This window comes from Corylus avellana, chromosome ca3, assembly GCF_901000735.1.
Source record: "Corylus avellana chromosome ca3, CavTom2PMs-1.0".
NCBI classification, from domain to species: Eukaryota; Viridiplantae; Streptophyta; class Magnoliopsida; order Fagales; family Betulaceae; genus Corylus; species Corylus avellana.
The window spans coordinates 2,626,851-2,645,574 of record NC_081543.1 but is presented as its reverse complement, the minus strand read 5'-3'; the positions used below and the strand labels follow the sequence as shown (position 1 = coordinate 2,645,574).

Below are 18,724 nucleotides of genomic sequence, written 5' to 3'. Positions count from 1 at the left end.
CAAACAATATTTGCAAGGGGGCCATGAAACATTAAATGTTCAGTTGAATCAAATACCCAGTTACCTTCACTTTCTGTGGCTTATCCAATATAAAACAAGAAGTCTCACCATTTGTTCATAAATGGATCACAAATTTATCAGATACTGTAAAATCATACAAACCTATCCTGGGGTCCATCCTAAAAAAGTAAAAGTTTCCACTATCACTTGCATACACAAACATTGGGATCACCATAAATCACAAACCAACCGGATTTACAAGAATCCCAACAAAGAAGAAGGAAGAAAGAAAGAAAGAAAGAAAGAAAAAGGTCTAAAAGACTGAAATAGAAACTGTTTTCAATGAGCAGAGTGACTTGCAGTGGTTGTCTTCTTAAAATCGATCTTGTCAACCTTAACCTCTCCATCGATGAGTTCATAAACATAGACCACAACACGTAGGGCATCGATGTCCATGAGCACAAAGCTAGGGTTAACATCATAGGTGATGCTGCTATAGGCACCCGTTGCAGACCCCGGATTTATAACAACACCTCCCTCATGTTTATAAGCCGTGAACTGATGAGTATGACCTGTTACAAGGATGTCTACATCCAGCTGTCTCTGGAGCATGGCCAGTGAGTCTAGGTCTCCCCAAGGAATAACCTTTAGATAAATCAAATCAATTATAAAATAATTACTATCAGCTTAAATATAGGGAAACTTCCAGAAATAATCAAAAGAATACATGCAAATGCTCAACTTGGGGCGTTTGGCATCTCTATATAAAAAAAATTTATTTACCTATTTTCTAGGAATGAAAAGGCAATTTTCCTTTCCTTGGTCTGTTTTAACCCTAGTTTATGGTAGATTTTACAAATTCATTCTCCCTAACCTCTACATAAGAGCCACAATCAGAATCTCTGGAGACCTTTGCGAGCTGGCTTCTCATTTGCATTTTTCTTTCAGTGTTTCAGGATTCACACACAACACACCTGAGGCACAAATGAGTTGTTACCAAGCCTTTTTTTTTTTTCCCTTCTTCACCCTTCTTATTTTCCCATCTTCCTCTGACACACGAAACACCATAGCCACCAACCACCATGACCCCCCTACCCACATCTCAAAGATCCCGCTGCCAATCTTGCTACTCCCTCCACCGATCTCATTACTTCGTTGCCCTCTTTATTTCTGCCATTGTTTGATCCGCCAATCGGCCATCCTTCCCTTTGCCGATTGGCCATGGCCTGTCAATTCATGGGGAGTAAGTGAATTTTTCTCTATTTTTTAACTCTAGACTTCAACATTTCGAATCAACTTTCATCCATTACAAATGAGATTGGCCAGATAGAAAAACAATAGTGATAGTGCTAAAAAGAGATTATTGATGAAAGCTCGGGTTTCTCACATACTACATACCCTCAAAACCATTGAGTTTTTCTTTTTCCGCAAATACAACTTCCCTAGTTATAAGTCCCAAAAAAATAATTCTCTAGATAAGAAATGGTGCCAGTCACAAAACTTCTGCCAACTATACCCATCATTATATAAATCCTCATGTTCGTGGTTTCACTCCAATTAAATGTTCATTAAACCAATTTAAATAAAAGAGGTGAAGTAATCCCTACTAAAATGAACAAACAAACATAACTTGCACCTTTTCCATAAGAAAACCAAGATATTAATTATGCTTTAAGGTCGAGAATGATTGCAGGAAATGAAGAAATTCATATATTATCTAAGTTCAGATCATTCTATGAGAGAATGAAGAAATAGGAAGAAAAATTATAGAACAATGAAGAGACAAAGGGAAATCAAACCTGATGACCATGACACACTCCCAGCTTAAACTGTCCAATAGTTAGTGTTTTGGTCTCTGGGTAGCGTGTCTCTTCATCATATTCACCTCTAGCAATATGCAAGTCAGGACAAAGAGTCTTCAAGTAGTCATGAACTTCCTGGAAATATCATTGCAAAATTATGAGCCAGTGCCCAAATATTCATAAAATAAGTACTGCCAAAATGACTTTTAAAAGTTCACACTCCCTGTATAGTTAGGGCGTTAAGAATAAAGAGGGTAGGAATCAGCAGTTGCACAACTACAAGAATAAACACTTAAATGTGTCTGAGACAGTAAGACGGGGAAGAAAGAAATTACATATGCTAGTAAAAACAAGTTGAGTGGGTGTAAGACAGAAATCAAAAAGTACTCAAACAAACAAATAAAATTTAGATACTCTAACTATGGAATAATACAAAAACCCGTTCTGGAAAACTGCCACCAACTGCAGGAACCAATTTAAGAAATTCGCAAAAGTTGACTCCAGGTTACAATAAAATGTGGCAACTCTACAATGCAAAGTCCAATACAAAACCTAAATGTTAATACTTGGTATGTCTTTTACAAAGAGATCTACAGGTGAATAAAGAAAATATCAATTTATTAAGAAGAAAAAACAAAAGTTTCAAACCCCACATTTGAGGTGAATACAAGGTTTATTGGAAAATATGAAGCGTGCAAACATCAGCTAAAGAGACAGAGAGATTCAGGTAGGCGCAAAGGAGAAATTTCAAATTTCATGTTTCCACCCTCCATAGCGATTCATTAACAGAGTTTCAGTATGTCTCATACTAAATTGAGTCGGCCATTGTATTTTATGTAGCATTTGAACATATGAGCCAGTGCTTTGATAGTAAACATCACCAAAATCCACAATCGTTCAAGGCCATCTACAGCAATTATAAAGCTCCCTCACATTAAATAACTGTCGGAAAAACATATGCAGATACATCTAATGCCAACAAAAACAAGAGGAGAGCATTCCAAACCCTAAGTAAAGCTCCAAGGAGCAACTCTACTACTTCCACAAGACATCAAAGCTGCCCCCAAGTATATCCATCAAGCATTCGTTCACAAAATTAACCAAATGCAGGAAAGCACTCAATGGCCTATGACTCGTATAGAAAGTCTTACAATCCTTACAATATAGAGCAAAAGATAAGAACATAATGTCTTGAGTTCAATGGTTGTGTCATTTCGGTTTCCAAACATGCATAAGCTCAAAAAAAAAAAGTGAACTACTTATATTAGCCTCAACTCAACAGACCCATTTGTTTTCAGGTCCCAGTTAACAAAGATGACTACCATAAACAATGTAAAACCCCAAATTTAGTTCCTTCCCTTTTTCTTCGCCCCAACTTTTTTTCTTCGCAACCAAACAGAAAGAACAACCCAGTAAAACTAACTCAGAAACCCATTATAATAGATTATAAGACAAGCCCAGAAAAGCATTGGCAGGATCGAAGACATCAAGCATACCTTAATGCAAAGATTTCCAGTGCAAATGATGTGCTGGATCTTGCCAGGTACAAGCATGGACTTGAACTTTGCAGGCAGATCAGGTGCCCTGTGGGGCACGTGTAAATCCCCCAAGGCCAACACCAGAACCATCCTCAAAAACCCACTTCGAAAATCTGCAAAAATATCAAGATTTTTAATCATTCCTCCACCGAATTTAATGCCTGGTTACCCAAAAAAATTAACAAAAAGATACAAATTCCGCGATTGGATACGAAAGTAAGATGATTATAATTGAGAAAATCCATTAAAAACAACTACTTGTAGATCGGAGGAGCTGGTGATCATTACCAGGTTGATCGACGAATTTGCAGAAGCTGGCATGGAACTTGAAAACACCCTCCTCTCCGTTTTATTTTAGGGGCAATCAAAAGTCAAAACATAGTCTTGTTGGAGTATACGGGGCTCCAGTCTTGGATTAAAAATAGGTCGGGTCAGGTCAGACTGATACGTGTCTCTAAAGACAAAATGCACACAAAGGTCGGGTCGTCGGGTTGATCTGATCAGGCTGGATATGGTAAGGGTCGAACACGGGTTGACTGTTTACGGGCCAAAAACAATCCAACCATCTCTTTTCATACCAATAATGTTACTATTCGCATTAATTTTCACATAAAGTTTGTATTTAAAGTTGTTATACTTATAAAAACAAAAAAAATTAACACCTTAAAACACGTCACGTAAATTAGTATTAGAATAATGTAAAAATTTAGTGTGAATAATAGCATTACTTATTGGTTCCAACAATAACATAACATGGTTGGCGAACTTGACCATTTTTTAATTCTATTATTTTTGACGTGAAATATCTTTTACAAATAATTACTGATTTTTTTGGTGTTTAATTGATTTTGTTCACACTAAAAGTCATTAATATATTTATGTAGTTTTATTCATAATAATTTTTTGGTTTATTTTGTATAAATACAAATAGAAGAATATAATTTAAGCGGGTCCATTCTCTTGTTTAATGCTAAATATCTGTCCTTTCGTGCTACAAAGATGTTCTGTCCAATCAAAGACAGCATTTTGTAGTCCCTATAGGGTTTATTTAGACATGTCAGTAGATTCACTTCAATATATATATATATATATATATATATATATATATATATATATGACAAACACTCCGGCTTTGCTTATAACCCAACTGGTTCTAAGCCACTAATTTTTTAAGTTCTCTATTTTGAAAGTAGGGTAGTGAAAATCAGTCTCTTTTTTTTTTTTTTTTACAAGTACTCGTAGATCCAAATGCAGATTTTCATGTCAATCTTAGTTGTATGACAGTCGTATAAAAAGTCTACTAAATAGCATTACTCAACAAATACCATAATCTTCTACCAAAGAAAATGGAGCTCATCAAAGTGAAGGAAAGCGTGAGAAATTAAACCTGTGAAAGATCTAACTTAGCTGATACTCCTTAGAATAAGTGTCATGCGTTAAAACATGATGTAGGATGCAAAACGCCACACAATCAGAAGCCAAACTATCATTTGATGCATGTAAAAAGGCTAGCAATACAAAATCATTTCTCTAAACTAAATAGGTTACATGACATTGTATGTAAAAAGCATGGGAAATATGACGATGTTGATAATGGTGCCAATGATGCCCATTGCTCTTGATTGGTTGATGGAGATGATGATGATGAAGATGAAGATGACAAATTTCTCTATGAGGTAAAAGACTATCCTAGATACTTGGTCACATCAGAAGCCCACAAAACTTTCTCATGGAGCTACCAACTAAAGAAGGCCCAAAAACGAAGGGATTTACTGTGAGGTAGTCAGTTATCTAATACACTTAGCTCTTGCTCATCTTCCCCGCGGGGATTTCATATGAGATGATGGCAGTGGGGACCCTCTGGGGCTTTAGATTAAGAGGTGGAGGGCGACTGTTTCTCAGAGGGGACTTCAACAAAGGGCTAGAGGCTGGGCTATTTGCATATTTGGCAGCTGGGAGCTGTTCTAGGATGGCTAAAACCTCATACATCTGTGGCCGGAGTTTCGCCTCACTGATACACTGAGATGCAAGGATGGCAGCTGCATAAGCTGGTTTCTGAGGATACTGACCCTCCAACTTGGTGTCCATGATCCGAAATAACCTTCGTCTATCACCTAAATAGGGTTTTACCCAATCCACAAGATTCTGCTCCAAACCAACTTTTGTTTTATCAACAGCACGGCGCCCAGAAAGTAGTTCCAACAGCACAACCCCAAAGCTGTATACGTCGCACTTTGCAGTTAGCCGACCTGCTCAACAAAGGAGTATTTAGGGTACAGTAGCAAGAAGGCGGTGTAAAAAGCACATTGACACCATGATAATCCAACATGAATCATTATTAAAGAAAATAATGAAAGCAATTTTTATTCTGAGGTTGTTCTAGCAATTGGATAAAGAGCACAGAACTACATACCTCAAAAGCACATGAAGGTATAGCTATTCTAGTGCTTCAACAATTAATTTCAAGAATAAAAACTAGAAACACCCATCATTCACCAGCACCTGTAGGAAGTCAAGTGGTGCTATTATATGTGTATAGGAATGGATTTGAGGCTATGGTATATTCATATTCCCAAAACTTGTAGGGCACAGCATCAGTCTGCATGTATGACACTCTTTTATATTATAAATATAGACGATACAATCAAAATAAAGGCATATAGATGCATTACTCAATTTTCCAGTGACTGACATGTTAATCCCTTACAAGCCCTGTACAAATTCTATCATCAGGCAAGTTCGATGCAAATACTAATCAATAAGTATGTGGACTTACAATTCTATGATTCCTATTGGATGACATTGGCCACAAAGATGATAACACAGAAACTAGTCTCGAATAGCGCTAAGCATAGAAGTTAAACTATTACAAATTCAGTAGCATGGACTACAAAAGCATGGTACAGTAAAGTTCAGAATAAGGTGAAAACCTGTAGCAATATATTCAGGAGCAGCATAGCCTTGAGTACCCATGACTCTAGTGGAAACATGAGAACGATCACCAGTAGGGCCTGCTTTTGCAAGACCAAAGTCTGAAAGTTTTGCGTTGAATTCCTGCATACATAAAAGGCACTATAAATGAGGGAAACTTGGAATGATGATATAATTAGTTGGTCAAGCATAAATGAAGTATGTCAAATTGATTTGAAAAAACAGAGTAAAATAAAAGCAAAAAACTTTCATCCATTTCTCCTCTTTCTTCTGCTTCCTCCTTTGGTAAACTTTGGTTTTAAATTGACCAATTGATATTTGACAAGACTTGCACCCATGGGGGCTTAAGCCCACTGTTCACCACACCAAAGTGCTACTATTTTCTATCAACATACCGAATCGAGTATGACAAGACTTGCACCCATGGGGGCTTAAGCCCACTGTTCACCACACCAAAGTGCTACTATTTTCTATCAACATACCGAATCGAGTAGAATATTAGACGCCTTGAAATCACGGTAGATAACTTGTTGTTCAGAGCCATGCAGGAAGGAGAGCCCACGAGCAGCATCAATGGCAACTTTGATCTTTATTGCCCAAGGAAGAGGTTGGGCACCCCCTAAAATAACACAACAGGTATAGAGTTATCAATCCAAGATACCTATCTGTTGCATGGTAAAAACCAGTAATTCAATGATGTTAGAATAACTTTCTTGGTAGCTTGTTCATTGATTTTGTGAAATTGTAAATGAAGGAATACAGGCTGCACATTATATCATGCTGGATTTTTGAAGAACCATGATTGAAAGTTATCTTGACCAAAAATATTGACGTACTTCTAAATAGATGATTCTCCAAGCTGCCTTTGGACATATACTCATATACCAAAAGCCGGTTATCGCCTTCCACGCAGTATCCAATAAGTTTGACAAGATTTGGATGATGAAGTTGACCAAGATGATTAACTTCAGACTGCAACCAACAGTAATTAATAGATGGACCAAACCAAATATTTAAACAAAAGGAGTATTTAGGCATAACAAAGAAACCCACCAACCACTCCTTATGGCCCTGAAAACCTTCAGTTTTGAGCTTCTTGACAGCAACGACCATTCCACATCCAGGCCTTTCAGGACTAAGGGTATGCTCATCAATCCACCCTTTGTAAACATTACCAAATCCTCCTTCCCCCAGGAGACTGTCAATACGGAAGTTTCGAGTAGCATTTTTAAGCTCACTAAATGTGAAGGCTTTCAAATTTGGGGATGACAATATGTCACCTTCAGATCTTGGAGTGGGGAGAGTTCCAGATGTATACTCGTCACTATGTGTTGGGACTGACAGACTAGAAGAAACAGAAGAGTGGCCACTTTTACTGGTAACTTTTGTGCCTCCTGCAAGAGCAGTATGATGATTTGTGACACTAAAGAGTAGGCTCCAGCAGAAACAAAAACACATATAAACGCCAAATTCCAGAAAGAATGCATATGCACAAGCTCATCAATTGGATGAATTAGTTTAAGACCATTTTTTTTTCTCTTTTATTGGGAACTGCAATGTAAAAAAAAATGGCAGTCGTTCTAGTGTGATACAAACACAAGTGCATGTGTGCCCAGAGGCCACAGGCGAATCCGTTCACGGTCTGTAGGACCAACACCATTCAAAGGTGGATGGCCCGTTTGACTGGGCTTCACGCATTCGCTTAATTATGTTGTTCCCCCTCAGCTCATTGTAGCCCCGGACCTTTTGCCCTTCTAATGTAAGCTACAAGGCTTCACACGCAAGTCTTCACTGACATAATATGCATTAATAACCAAATTTTTAGTATATCTTACCATAATATGCAAAGCCCTTTCAACTACTAATTTTTGGTTGGAAACTTCTAGACATAAACCACCCTTCATATGTGGCATCAGTGTTTATGCCTGCAGACCATATGCAATATACCTACAGAAAAAGATACGGTAATACAGTTGCCACTGAGAAGGGGAGTCCATCATGGCCAAATAGGAAATTAGGTATGCTGGTACATAATTTATATCTCAGCATCAGCAAGATCAAAGTATTTATAGGAAAGAAGGTACTCCAAAAGATTATATATTCACCATTTTACATAAGTTCAGTTTATTAGCGTAAATACTATAAATATTCTAATATTCTCAGCGTACCTCTTTGTTTAACTCATCAATGTTATTTTACATTTGGTGATCTCACGAAGGATCCTGGCCACTTGGCCATAGTTCTCCACCCTAAGAATACCAACTTCCAATCAGCTTCACATAAAACCTCTATCAGTACTAAAATGGGGATCTACCTCACTAAGTTTATCTCTGGATGATCACAGAAGATGTTGATCCCAAGTGAAATTCTTATGCTTATGCGTTTTTGACTGGATGATGCTCAACTGGCATGCCTCTTTTGTGGGTGTAGGTGCCTTTTTGTGCATAGGTAGTCTTAGTACTAAAACCATCCCATCCCCAAATTCAAAGGCACGGATATATCCAACTTTTCAAGTATTTAGCTTTCCACTTTCAGTGCTATGTCAAATAATATTCCCAGCTTTCCACTTTCAGAGCTGCCACTATTGCCACCTGCATATCGGAGTACCAGTATTAACCTAACAGGACCTCCTGTGAGCTTTACTTAGTACTCCAATAGTACAACTGCAAAACTCTACCATAACCACCAATGATTGAAGACTTTTACAAGGAATTGTGCCATTTTATTCCTCCTAGAGAGATGGCAGATTTCTACCATCAGAAAAGTATAGATGGTTTTTTTCCTCACCTCCTTATTCCCTTCATTACACTTCAAAGATGGCAAGTCTGCCAAGAGAAAAGTGAACAAGCTGATCCAATTCTACCAGTAAGTTATCATCAGACAGCAGGCTTGAAAATCAACCGGAGTTATTTCCATATTCCAAAATCAAGCTCGCTAGTTTACAATCATCGGAGAAGATCCTATCTTAATCAATTATGGACAAGGCATATTAATTATGTGGAAATGCATTGAAACAACAAACTTGAAAATCAACCACAGTCTTTTCCATATAAATGGAAATTATGCATCCCAAATCTGGCACTAGTTTATGATCATTGGAGGAAATTCGATCTTAATCATTCCGACTAGGAATTTGTTATTATCTCAGAAAGCCTTGAAACAAGTTCCTAAAGTTTCTTCTATCGTAACTTGGACTGTTTTAACATTAAATAGCTTAATGAACTACGATAAGGTGAACTTTGGAGTAATTAAGAGGTAAAAGTAATTCCATTTCAAGCAAATGACAATAGGGTATTATGTAGTGAGAACGGTAATTTCATGGTGGAGATAACTCTAGATGAAAACACTATTTCATAAATCAGAAATTTGCACAACTCTAGATGAACAACAAAATCTCTTTGAGCATCACCAACTACCAAAATCTAAATATTATTTATTATTTATGATACTAAGTGAAATGGTATATGAGAATTTGGATCAACATTTCTGACAAACCTTAGAAAGCAAGTTTAACAGCTAGATACGACATATAAGAATAGAATGAGGAATCTAACAAAAATAATTTTTCCTGGATGCAATAAATGCATCCCAGAAAGGTAATCCACCAGTGAGAACCAAATTCCTCAAAACTGGCAAGAAGCTCATGCTGAATGATATAGGGAATCAAAAACATTTACACCGTCTTTGGCTTTCTGTTACAACCTTAAAACTCATAATATAAATTAACAGAAAAGGCACATACAAAAATTTACAGCATATACTCAATATAACGGTCCTTCAAGAGCATTTCCGTACATTTTCAAGATGTAAATGCCAAACACCCAAAATAAGAAAACGAGGTAAAAAACAGCCAAACCCACAAGAACCCAATGAAATCCACACTCATGACCCCCGTTTCACCACCAGAAAGCTATAATCCTGCAGCAGAGTTCAGGTACAGAGCAAAGGGAAGCCCAATACTATGAGATTCTGTTAAGTCTTGAAGCAGAGACATTTTGCTAAAAACACATTAAATGCTCTTCTTGAAACGTAACCTACAAAACTCTCACTGAAAACAACCAAACCCCGACATAATTCATCAAAACTCCCCACTACGCTCAAAAAGATTATAGCTTTAGAGTTTTGCCAAGACTCGGCCATGAAAGAAGACCTCAAAAACAAATTCCACAGCGACAAAAACAAATACCCAAATCGAAATACAGCTAACCCCAACAAACCCGAGAGAGAAACCCCACTTGTAAACCCAATTAAGGGCTGTAACGAAAGCCATTTAGCTCTACATTCCCAAAACACAAGATTGAACAACAACAGCAGCAATAAAAACAAAACAGAAAACATAAAGTGATCATCAAGCTGCATGAAATAGAAGCGACAAGAACAAGGCCCAGAAACATTACCAGAAATAGCCCGAGAGCTCAGAGAGTTATCCACCTTGGAACGACGTCCCAAGCAATTGCCCATAGAAACATACAAACCCACGAGTTTCCGAAACCAGACCCAATACAGTTTCCAAAGATTCTCTTAACTTTTTTTGTATTAGGTGGTGTTTTGTATCTCTCTCTGTCTTCCTCTGCTTCATGTTCTTCTCCAAATACGAGGTTTTTTATGGTACGAATGGGAACGCACACAAAGATTGCCAGATAGGGACGCAGCGACAGAAATGAGAAAAACAAAAAACAAATTAAAACGACAAAAGCCAAACGTGTATGGACGCGCTCGTATGGCGGGGATCTTCTCTGGATTCTATAATTTACCTAAATGCCCTCATTGTATAATTTTGTTTTGTTATGTTTAATTGTGTACGTAGTATATATTATTATTATTATTATTTCTTTTTTTTTAAAAAAAAAAAGGTTATATATTCACCATGTCAAGATTGCTTTTAGTGAACAAATAGTTAAGAGTTTTTCTTTAATCTTGTAATTTTTAATGGTTATATTTACACGAGATTTCTAGTATTTTTTTCATTAAAGACAAGCCAAACTATGACAATATACACGAGCATCCGAGAAGGTTGAAAGGTTGTCCCACTCGGATCTTTCTTTTGGTGAAGCTCTTGCTACTTTTCATGGTATCCGGTTTGCCCTCTCTCATGTTCGCCCATCCGCCTTGATTGAAAGTGATTCTTGTCTCATCATTTTGGCTCTCAATCAAGGTCACATTTTTATTGATCGGCCGTGTACCCTGTTATCAAAGAATGTCACTTTCTGCTCTCTTCTTTTTTTTTTTTGTTTTTTTTACCACTTCAAATGTCTCAAGATGTGCCAATTCTCGAGCACACTCAGTTACTAAATATGCCACTTTTTATTTAGTGTTTGAAAGCATTTTCAACGATTCCCCCTATCTTTTTTCTCTTAGGATTAGGAGTGGCAATGACCCTCCTTTATAATTTTGGTTTTTTTGGTTGTTGTTTCTTCTCCTTCCATTTTTTTTTCCTAAATAGGAAAAATAAAATATACGAGCATCCATGTTAGCTTACGCGGCATAGATTTTTAAGTAAAATGACTAACCAAATCATTAAAGAACATTTTCTTCCATTCATTAAACCAAATGCATTTTACATTTATCTACGCTTACCCAATTTTCATAAAGTAATGTGTTTTTATAGATAAGTTTTTAATTACTTTATTTTTTCTCTTTATCTTTCTTTATTTATTTCTTTTCTCTCCCATCTACAATAGAAATTTATTACAAAATATTATTTTAATATAATAGATAAGAAAAAAAGAAGAAGAAGAAGATAGTCATATGTATGATGTTTTTGAAACTAAAAAAGTAGTAACTTTTAATTAGCCATTTTAGATATTAAAAAAAAAAAAAGATAAAATGAAGAGAAATTGTATTTGGGAAGGGTACTTTTGACTATAGGGTGCCCATATCAGCCTTTAAGTGGTATTCCTGTGAGAGAACCGGGGTGCCCAAATACGAGACACGCGTGCCGTGCCTTTCTTATTTTCAAATTTCTGTTGGTCGGAGACGTTTGTGTTCGTTCACAACTATCCAATCACGAAAGAAATAATTGCAGAAGCGGGCCCAAGGATCCACGTGGATCTGTAGGACCTCTGACTTCTCTCAATAACAACCAATGCTTGTTAGTACTCTAGGCCGGTTTACTGGACTTGTTTGCAGCTGAACTTTACTCTTTTTTTTTTTTTTTTTTTGGAAGAGACTAAACTTTACTCGCTTTTCAAGCAATTTACAATTTACGTCACACTCTAAAATGGATTTAAGATAATGATTGGGATGATTTATATTGAATTTATATTTTATAAATTTAAGATTTTTTTTTAATATTGAATTTATATTTTATAAGCTACTTATTAAAACCCACTTTAATTATCATTTGAAGAACGTTTTGAATTCTTTAAATGGGATTAATTAGCTTATCCTCTCCTTATTGTAGGATTCTTTTATTGTTTTTCTTGACACTTCTCCTTTTCTTTTCTTTTTTTCTTTTTTTTTTCATGCAGTTCATGCATATGCATTAATTTATGAGATATTCTCCTAATATAATTCGATAATACAAATTTTTGCATGGTCAAAATAGATTACAGATTATGGATTATGAATTATGGTAACGCTAGCTCGAGACCAATAAAGAGCCTCTATCTTTTTTGTGAAGGTTTCGCGACTGTTTTATGCCTTTTTGAGGCGGTTTTTGGAGCAATTTTTGATTTTTTACACCACGTAATAAGCTTGTAACTGTGTAATAGCTAGCTGTCTGAAATGAACTTTTTCAACTCTCTGTTTGAGTGAGGTCGGTGATAGTAGTTGACGACAATTAATTTCAAAGAATTGAAACCTAATGGGGGTCCCATGTAATGATCAAGTAGAACAACTCCAACTCAAGCTTTTATAATTACTTTATGAAAAGTAATGCATCATATACTAAAAAGTCTAAAGTCTTCCTAATGGGCGGGTAACTTAACTCAGAGAATTAATATTACAGATTATATACACACACTTTTTTTAGAAGAATGCATGATGATGCCAACATGATGTCCACATGATGCCAACATTATGTTTATAAACTTTATTCTTAATAAAACTCATTAATTTATAATCAGAAAAAATAAATGTATTAGTTAAACAAATCCTTAATCAAGCAAGGTTGTTTATGTTATACTTGTAGTTTCTATTATCTATCAATTTCTTCCAATTTACAACCATTAATGAAATACATCATCCAAATAAGATACAACAATTATAAAACTATACCAAAACATAAATGTAAAGTTGGTACTATTACTTCAAAATATCCATTTGATCTCCCTCAAGAAGCCTTATACTTAAATTTCTTCACTCTCCAAATACCGTTCATAACAATTATATTTTATATATTTATATATTTTTTAAAAAAATTATTCACGTCAATATTTTTCTCATATTTTTTTTATCTCATCTTACAAATCAATCATTAGATTTGTGGACTCCACACAAATTTAATGGTGGACTCGACAAATCTAATGATTGATCTATTGAATTTATAGGATGATATGAGAAAAATATTGACGTGAATCTTTTTTTTTTATTATTATTATTATTATGTGTAACATGTGTTGTAATTTCATTGGATCTGACGTAGCGCACTAACATAATCTGTCATTCTATTTTTTTTTACGGAATTTGATAATAGTGACTAATTTGTAATTTTTGTATATTATAGAGAACCCTCGAAACATTTAAAAATCACAAGAAGCTTATTATAAATCAGTGAGATCACATGAATTGATTTTACTTTTTTTTTTCATTTTAAAAATGAAATAATTAGCATTTAATAAAATTACGATTCGACCTTTAAAAATGAATCTATTACCTGATATTTGAGAATGTGAATTTTTTTCACATGTGTAAACAAGAAATTTCTCGCAATTTTATTTAAAAAACGATTTTAACTTGTGAAAATGGAAGGCCAAAAAGGACATTGGGCTTTCAATTGAGCTTTACAAATGGGCCAATTAATAATTGCCACTGGACAAGCTAGTATGACCCTGTTCTTAATTAATGCCTCTCTAGCATATCTCGTCGCCCAATTCTTGCCCCATGAAAAACCCATGATCTTAGTCGAGGGAGCTCCAAACTTGAACCCGACTTCAATTTCTATTCGGGGGCCCAGCCCATTTTACATATGCCCATAAGCATGTTCAACAATTTTTTTGTAAAAATAAGTTTGATTATAAGTATATTTAAATATATATATAGACTAAAGAAATTATTTCATTTTTCTTGCTCCCTTGGATCACTTTACACCAATGATGAGTTGCTTGCATGTACGTAGTTAATCCCATCATCATGATTGACCCTCTTCTCCTGCACTCAATTTCATTACGTCAAACATTTACAAAAAGTCAAAAATGTATCGTGCGTCTACTTACTATGATCCCAAAAATATGCAAATCTAGTGATGGAGGAAAGCCCTTAAAGAATCAATGGCTTCACGTGCCTAAAAATTATTTCTTTCTCTTCTTTATTGCAAATTTGTTACCGTGTGGTGGCCGCGCAAAAAAGTCAATGCTGCTTATCTATCTCCTCGCAGCTTTTATTGCGTGAGTCAGGCCTACCCATACTCCCAGCATGCATGAAGGAGAGCCCGCCTGATTTATTTTCCTTACCTTCACTGAAAATATCTCATCAGAATATATTACCTCCGGTAAAAAAGAAAAAAGAAATACTGTAATTCTTTCTTAATTATGCAATATTCATCGCAGTAAATTGCTTATTAATTGCTTGTGATATTGCCAACTATATATATATATATATATGGTGATTGGTGAGTGTGATAGATACAATAGTTTGACAGATCGATCTATTGTCAAATATTGGTCTACTTTTTTTGTTTTTTATTATCCAACAAATTCTCATGATTCTTTAAAGTAAAATTTGATAGATTCTGATCAGAATTTTTTTTTTTTTTCCAACTTATTCTAATGAAACAAAAGCTATTAAAACTGGGGATATTATTCTTCTTGTTATAACTTTTTGGGTAATTAAGTAATCATTAGATTGCAATTATAATATGATACTACCATGCATGTATCCTAATTCCCAACCCAAAGTTATTAGAGAATATGCTCTAGATTGATTGATATCGATGAGTGGCGTTAAAGGTACTATAAAGTCTATAATTTTTATTACAAGTTTACAATTAAATTTATTTGTTAAATTTTGTTGACTGCCGAAGAAATTTAAAAGATAATTGTAATCAAAGCTGTACGAATTGAAGTACTCCGAATATTTTTCTCAATGAATATTTTGATAAAGAGGGAAGCTTTACTTAAAAAGGTTCAACTAATATTCTCGTGGCTTTAAGTTCTGACCATGAAATTAACTTACGAAATCAGCAGAATGGGAAGATCTATGAGTACTAATTAATGGAGTCCTTTTTATTATACGTCTTAACATAGCATTGCAAAAAGACTAATTAATGGTACTCAACCCCTACATTGTAGCCTTGTAAAGAACAAGAAAGGAAGAAGTACAAAACAAGAAAATGAAAGGTAGCCATAAGTGAACTCCTAAATTGCCCTTAATTAATTAATTAGCTCTCTCTCTCTCTCTCTCTATTGCATAAGTAAGCTTCTAATTATAGCAGCTTGGGCAGTGTCTGTGGTTGGCAACAGCTCAGACAGCCGCTCACTAAGATCATCAACCTCTCTGTGCAAGCTTCTGATATAGCTGCAAGTCTCCTGCAACACCTTGGCTGCTGAAACCTGCACAAAAATGGATGCTTAATTAGTTAGTTAATTAATTAATTAACTTGGTAATTAAGTAACCATAGGAAAAAGGAAAAAATGGAAAGACGGATTGAGATGCCCTAGAATTTTCTTTAAATTTGAGATTCTCAAATTCATAAATCTCAACCGTTCATCTCATTTAAGCGTATAAAATAAGCCATGCATGTTTTAAGATTTAATGAGAAAGCTACATGACTTATTTTATACGCTTAAATAAGATGAACGACTGTGATTTATGAATTTGAGAATCTCAAATTTTAAAAAAATTCTAAGAAATCTTAATCCAAAAATGACCTTGTCAGAGCGCCTATCGCGAATCTCAGGAAGGAGCTGCTGCAGCTTGGAAACAAGTTCGTTGATCTGATCATCAGTGATCCTTGAGCCACCAGATTGCCTGGACCGCGACCTTCTGCTAGACATATCTTGAATGTGTTGAATATGTGACAAAATAGTTAGAGAGAAGAAAATTGTAAGTGGAGGAGACAAAGGAGAAGGAAATGTGTGGATGTCAGAAAAACAAAAGGAAGTGTAACTCCAAAGAGAAACGATATACTAGCAGTGTCAGAGACAAGTTATGAAACAAGAGATATGGCGGTGCTTTGAAGATGAAGTAGAGAGAGAGAGAGAAAGAGAGAGAGAGAGAGAGGTGCACAATAACTCAAAGTAGTGGGCGTTGGGGAGTGGAGATAGAAGACAATTGCATGGGAGAAAGAAGTGGGCAAAGCCTCTATTTAAATAGGGTTTTGAGAGATAGAGAGAGAGAGATGGAGAGAACTTCGGGAAACACATCGGGATGACAGTATGGCGTATCTCAATAAACTTGATTCCGTCTCTCTCTCTCTCTCTCTCTCTCTCGTTCACTCGATCTCTCTTCGTTTGTGTATGTTTGTGTGTGTGTGTCAGTGTCTACACGCACTAGCATGGTATTTATTTTATTTATTTTTTTCTATCATGTTCAACTGATTTTCTTGCAAGATCCTAATCCTAGGAATTATTATTATTTTTTTTTCCTTAATCATGTCTTTATTAAAATATTAAGTTTATGATAGCAAAAAAAATATTAAGTTAATGATTTTCTATCAAATTAATTAAACTCTTTTTTTTTAAGACAAATAGTGAGTTAATTGATTGAATATTATACTATAATAAAGAGAGTTTGAACAATTACTACTAGAGTGTTAAAATATTAAATTAAAATTTTAAGATAAATGATAATTTAATAATGTTATTGAAAAAAAAAAAATCATCATGTTTACTCAAAACTTAGAAATATGTATCAATCCATAGGGACAAGGCAAGTTGCTACGTACGTGAGATTTTGGGTTTGACCAGTCAAGCCTAAACAAACCATGTTCCGCCCTTTAACTAGATGCACGGCAAGCCACGCGGCCTCATAACGCCCAAGTGTACACTGACCCACTTTCACTGTTGCCTTTTTTTTGGCTTAATCATTGAGTAAATATTGTTTCCTATTATTATTATTATTTTTTTTTAAGTATATTTAAAATTATCATTTAATCAAAATTTAATATTAATTTATCATAAATTTAATGATAATTTTAAGAGTCGTATCAATTTTGAAAGGACACAAGAAAAACAAAATTGACAGACAATTTTAAGAGTTGCATCAGTTTTGATTCTTTATAAATATACAATGAAAAAAAATAAAGTTTAATATTTAAAAAAAGTAAAAAAGATACTGTAAATTAAATTTGTTGGAGCATATATTGGAAAAATAGCCATTAAAGTACGTAAAAAATTATACTTTTTGAATGGCTAAAATATATATGAGCGTTTAAGATGATTTGAACTATAACGTGAATTTATAAATAAACTATAATAAAATTTATAGTGCCTCAACCATTTTTTGTATTTATATCATGAAGTTCTTGGTCATTGATAATTAAGGTGCTACAAAATTGTTTACTTCTTGAGCTTCAAGGGTGGGCATGCACAAAGATGTATATGGTGTTGGGGTTATCCCACATCGGTTGTGGAAAGGGCTGGTGATCACTTTATAAGTGTGAGAGAAAGCCTCACCTCTTGAGCTAACTTTTAGGGTTGAGTTAGGCACAAGACCACCTAACAGTGGTATCAGAGCCCAGATTTACCAACAAGTCTCGGCCCAACAGTTCACGGGAGAAACGAGTTGTCGCGCCTCCGACTTAGGACCCGATGTGTGAGGGAGAAATTGTTGAGGTTATCCCACATCGGTTGTGGAAGGGGCTGGAACTAGCTTTTAGGGTTGAGTTAGGCCCAAGACCACCTAACATATGGACATAGCTTATTTAAGTGCAACGAATTTACAGCAAAAGGTTATTTCACATGCAAAAGGTTATACCTTAATTATATATAATCATTATGACCTAGCTAGGCTTCATGGGTTCAAAAAATTGGGTGGAATTTTCCTGCTTTTTTCTCGTAGATGTTCGAAGTCTTGAAAATTCCAATGATGATTAATAAGATCAGGAATGAATCAGTTTATGGTTCAAGATTTCAATTCATTTACGAAAGCTGTGGAAGGTTAGATCAAAATTCAGTGAGAATTGAAATCTGAATTCCATATTCCATGACTGACCACAAGAACAGTAGTATACCCTTTTCTTTTCTTTTTTGCACCCATTACAAATTGAACCATTTCCTAAATTCCTTTTTCTTACTTGAAATTCAATGTAATAGGAAATATGCGATGGAGTTTGCTGTAAAAGCCTAGAAATCC

General features: G+C 35.1%; 3 protein-coding genes across 3 annotated transcripts; all 3 read right to left on the bottom strand.

The window, feature by feature from the left end:
• Positions 1 to 90: 90 nt before the first annotated feature.
• LOC132175125 (vacuolar protein sorting-associated protein 29) lies at positions 91 to 3,737 on the bottom strand. The gene is made up of 4 exons (XM_059586961.1): positions 3,629 to 3,737; positions 3,299 to 3,453; positions 1,800 to 1,937; positions 91 to 645 (listed from the first exon to the last, which is right to left on the bottom strand). The coding sequence occupies exons 2-4, from the start codon at positions 3,428 to 3,430 to the stop codon at positions 340 to 342; spliced, it is 576 nt and encodes a 191-aa protein (XP_059442944.1). The 5' UTR covers positions 3,431 to 3,453; positions 3,629 to 3,737; the 3' UTR covers positions 91 to 339.
• A 998-nt stretch (positions 3,738 to 4,735) lies between these two features.
• Positions 4,736 to 10,913, bottom strand: LOC132175123 (probable serine/threonine-protein kinase PBL3). Its single transcript, XM_059586959.1, has 6 exons — positions 10,669 to 10,913; positions 7,325 to 7,665; positions 7,108 to 7,243; positions 6,754 to 6,890; positions 6,271 to 6,394; positions 4,736 to 5,589 (listed from the first exon to the last, which is right to left on the bottom strand). The coding sequence occupies exons 1-6, from the start codon at positions 10,730 to 10,732 to the stop codon at positions 5,141 to 5,143; spliced, it is 1,251 nt and encodes a 416-aa protein (XP_059442942.1). The 5' UTR covers positions 10,733 to 10,913; the 3' UTR covers positions 4,736 to 5,140.
• A 4,800-nt stretch (positions 10,914 to 15,713) lies between these two features.
• LOC132176182 (transcription factor PRE3-like) lies at positions 15,714 to 16,690 on the bottom strand. Its single transcript, XM_059588319.1, has 2 exons — positions 16,300 to 16,690; positions 15,714 to 15,981 (listed from the first exon to the last, which is right to left on the bottom strand). Exons 1-2 carry the CDS (start codon positions 16,423 to 16,425, stop codon positions 15,832 to 15,834), a joined length of 276 nt encoding a protein of 91 aa, XP_059444302.1. The 5' UTR covers positions 16,426 to 16,690; the 3' UTR covers positions 15,714 to 15,831.
• Positions 16,691 to 18,724: the final 2,034 nt, after the last annotated feature.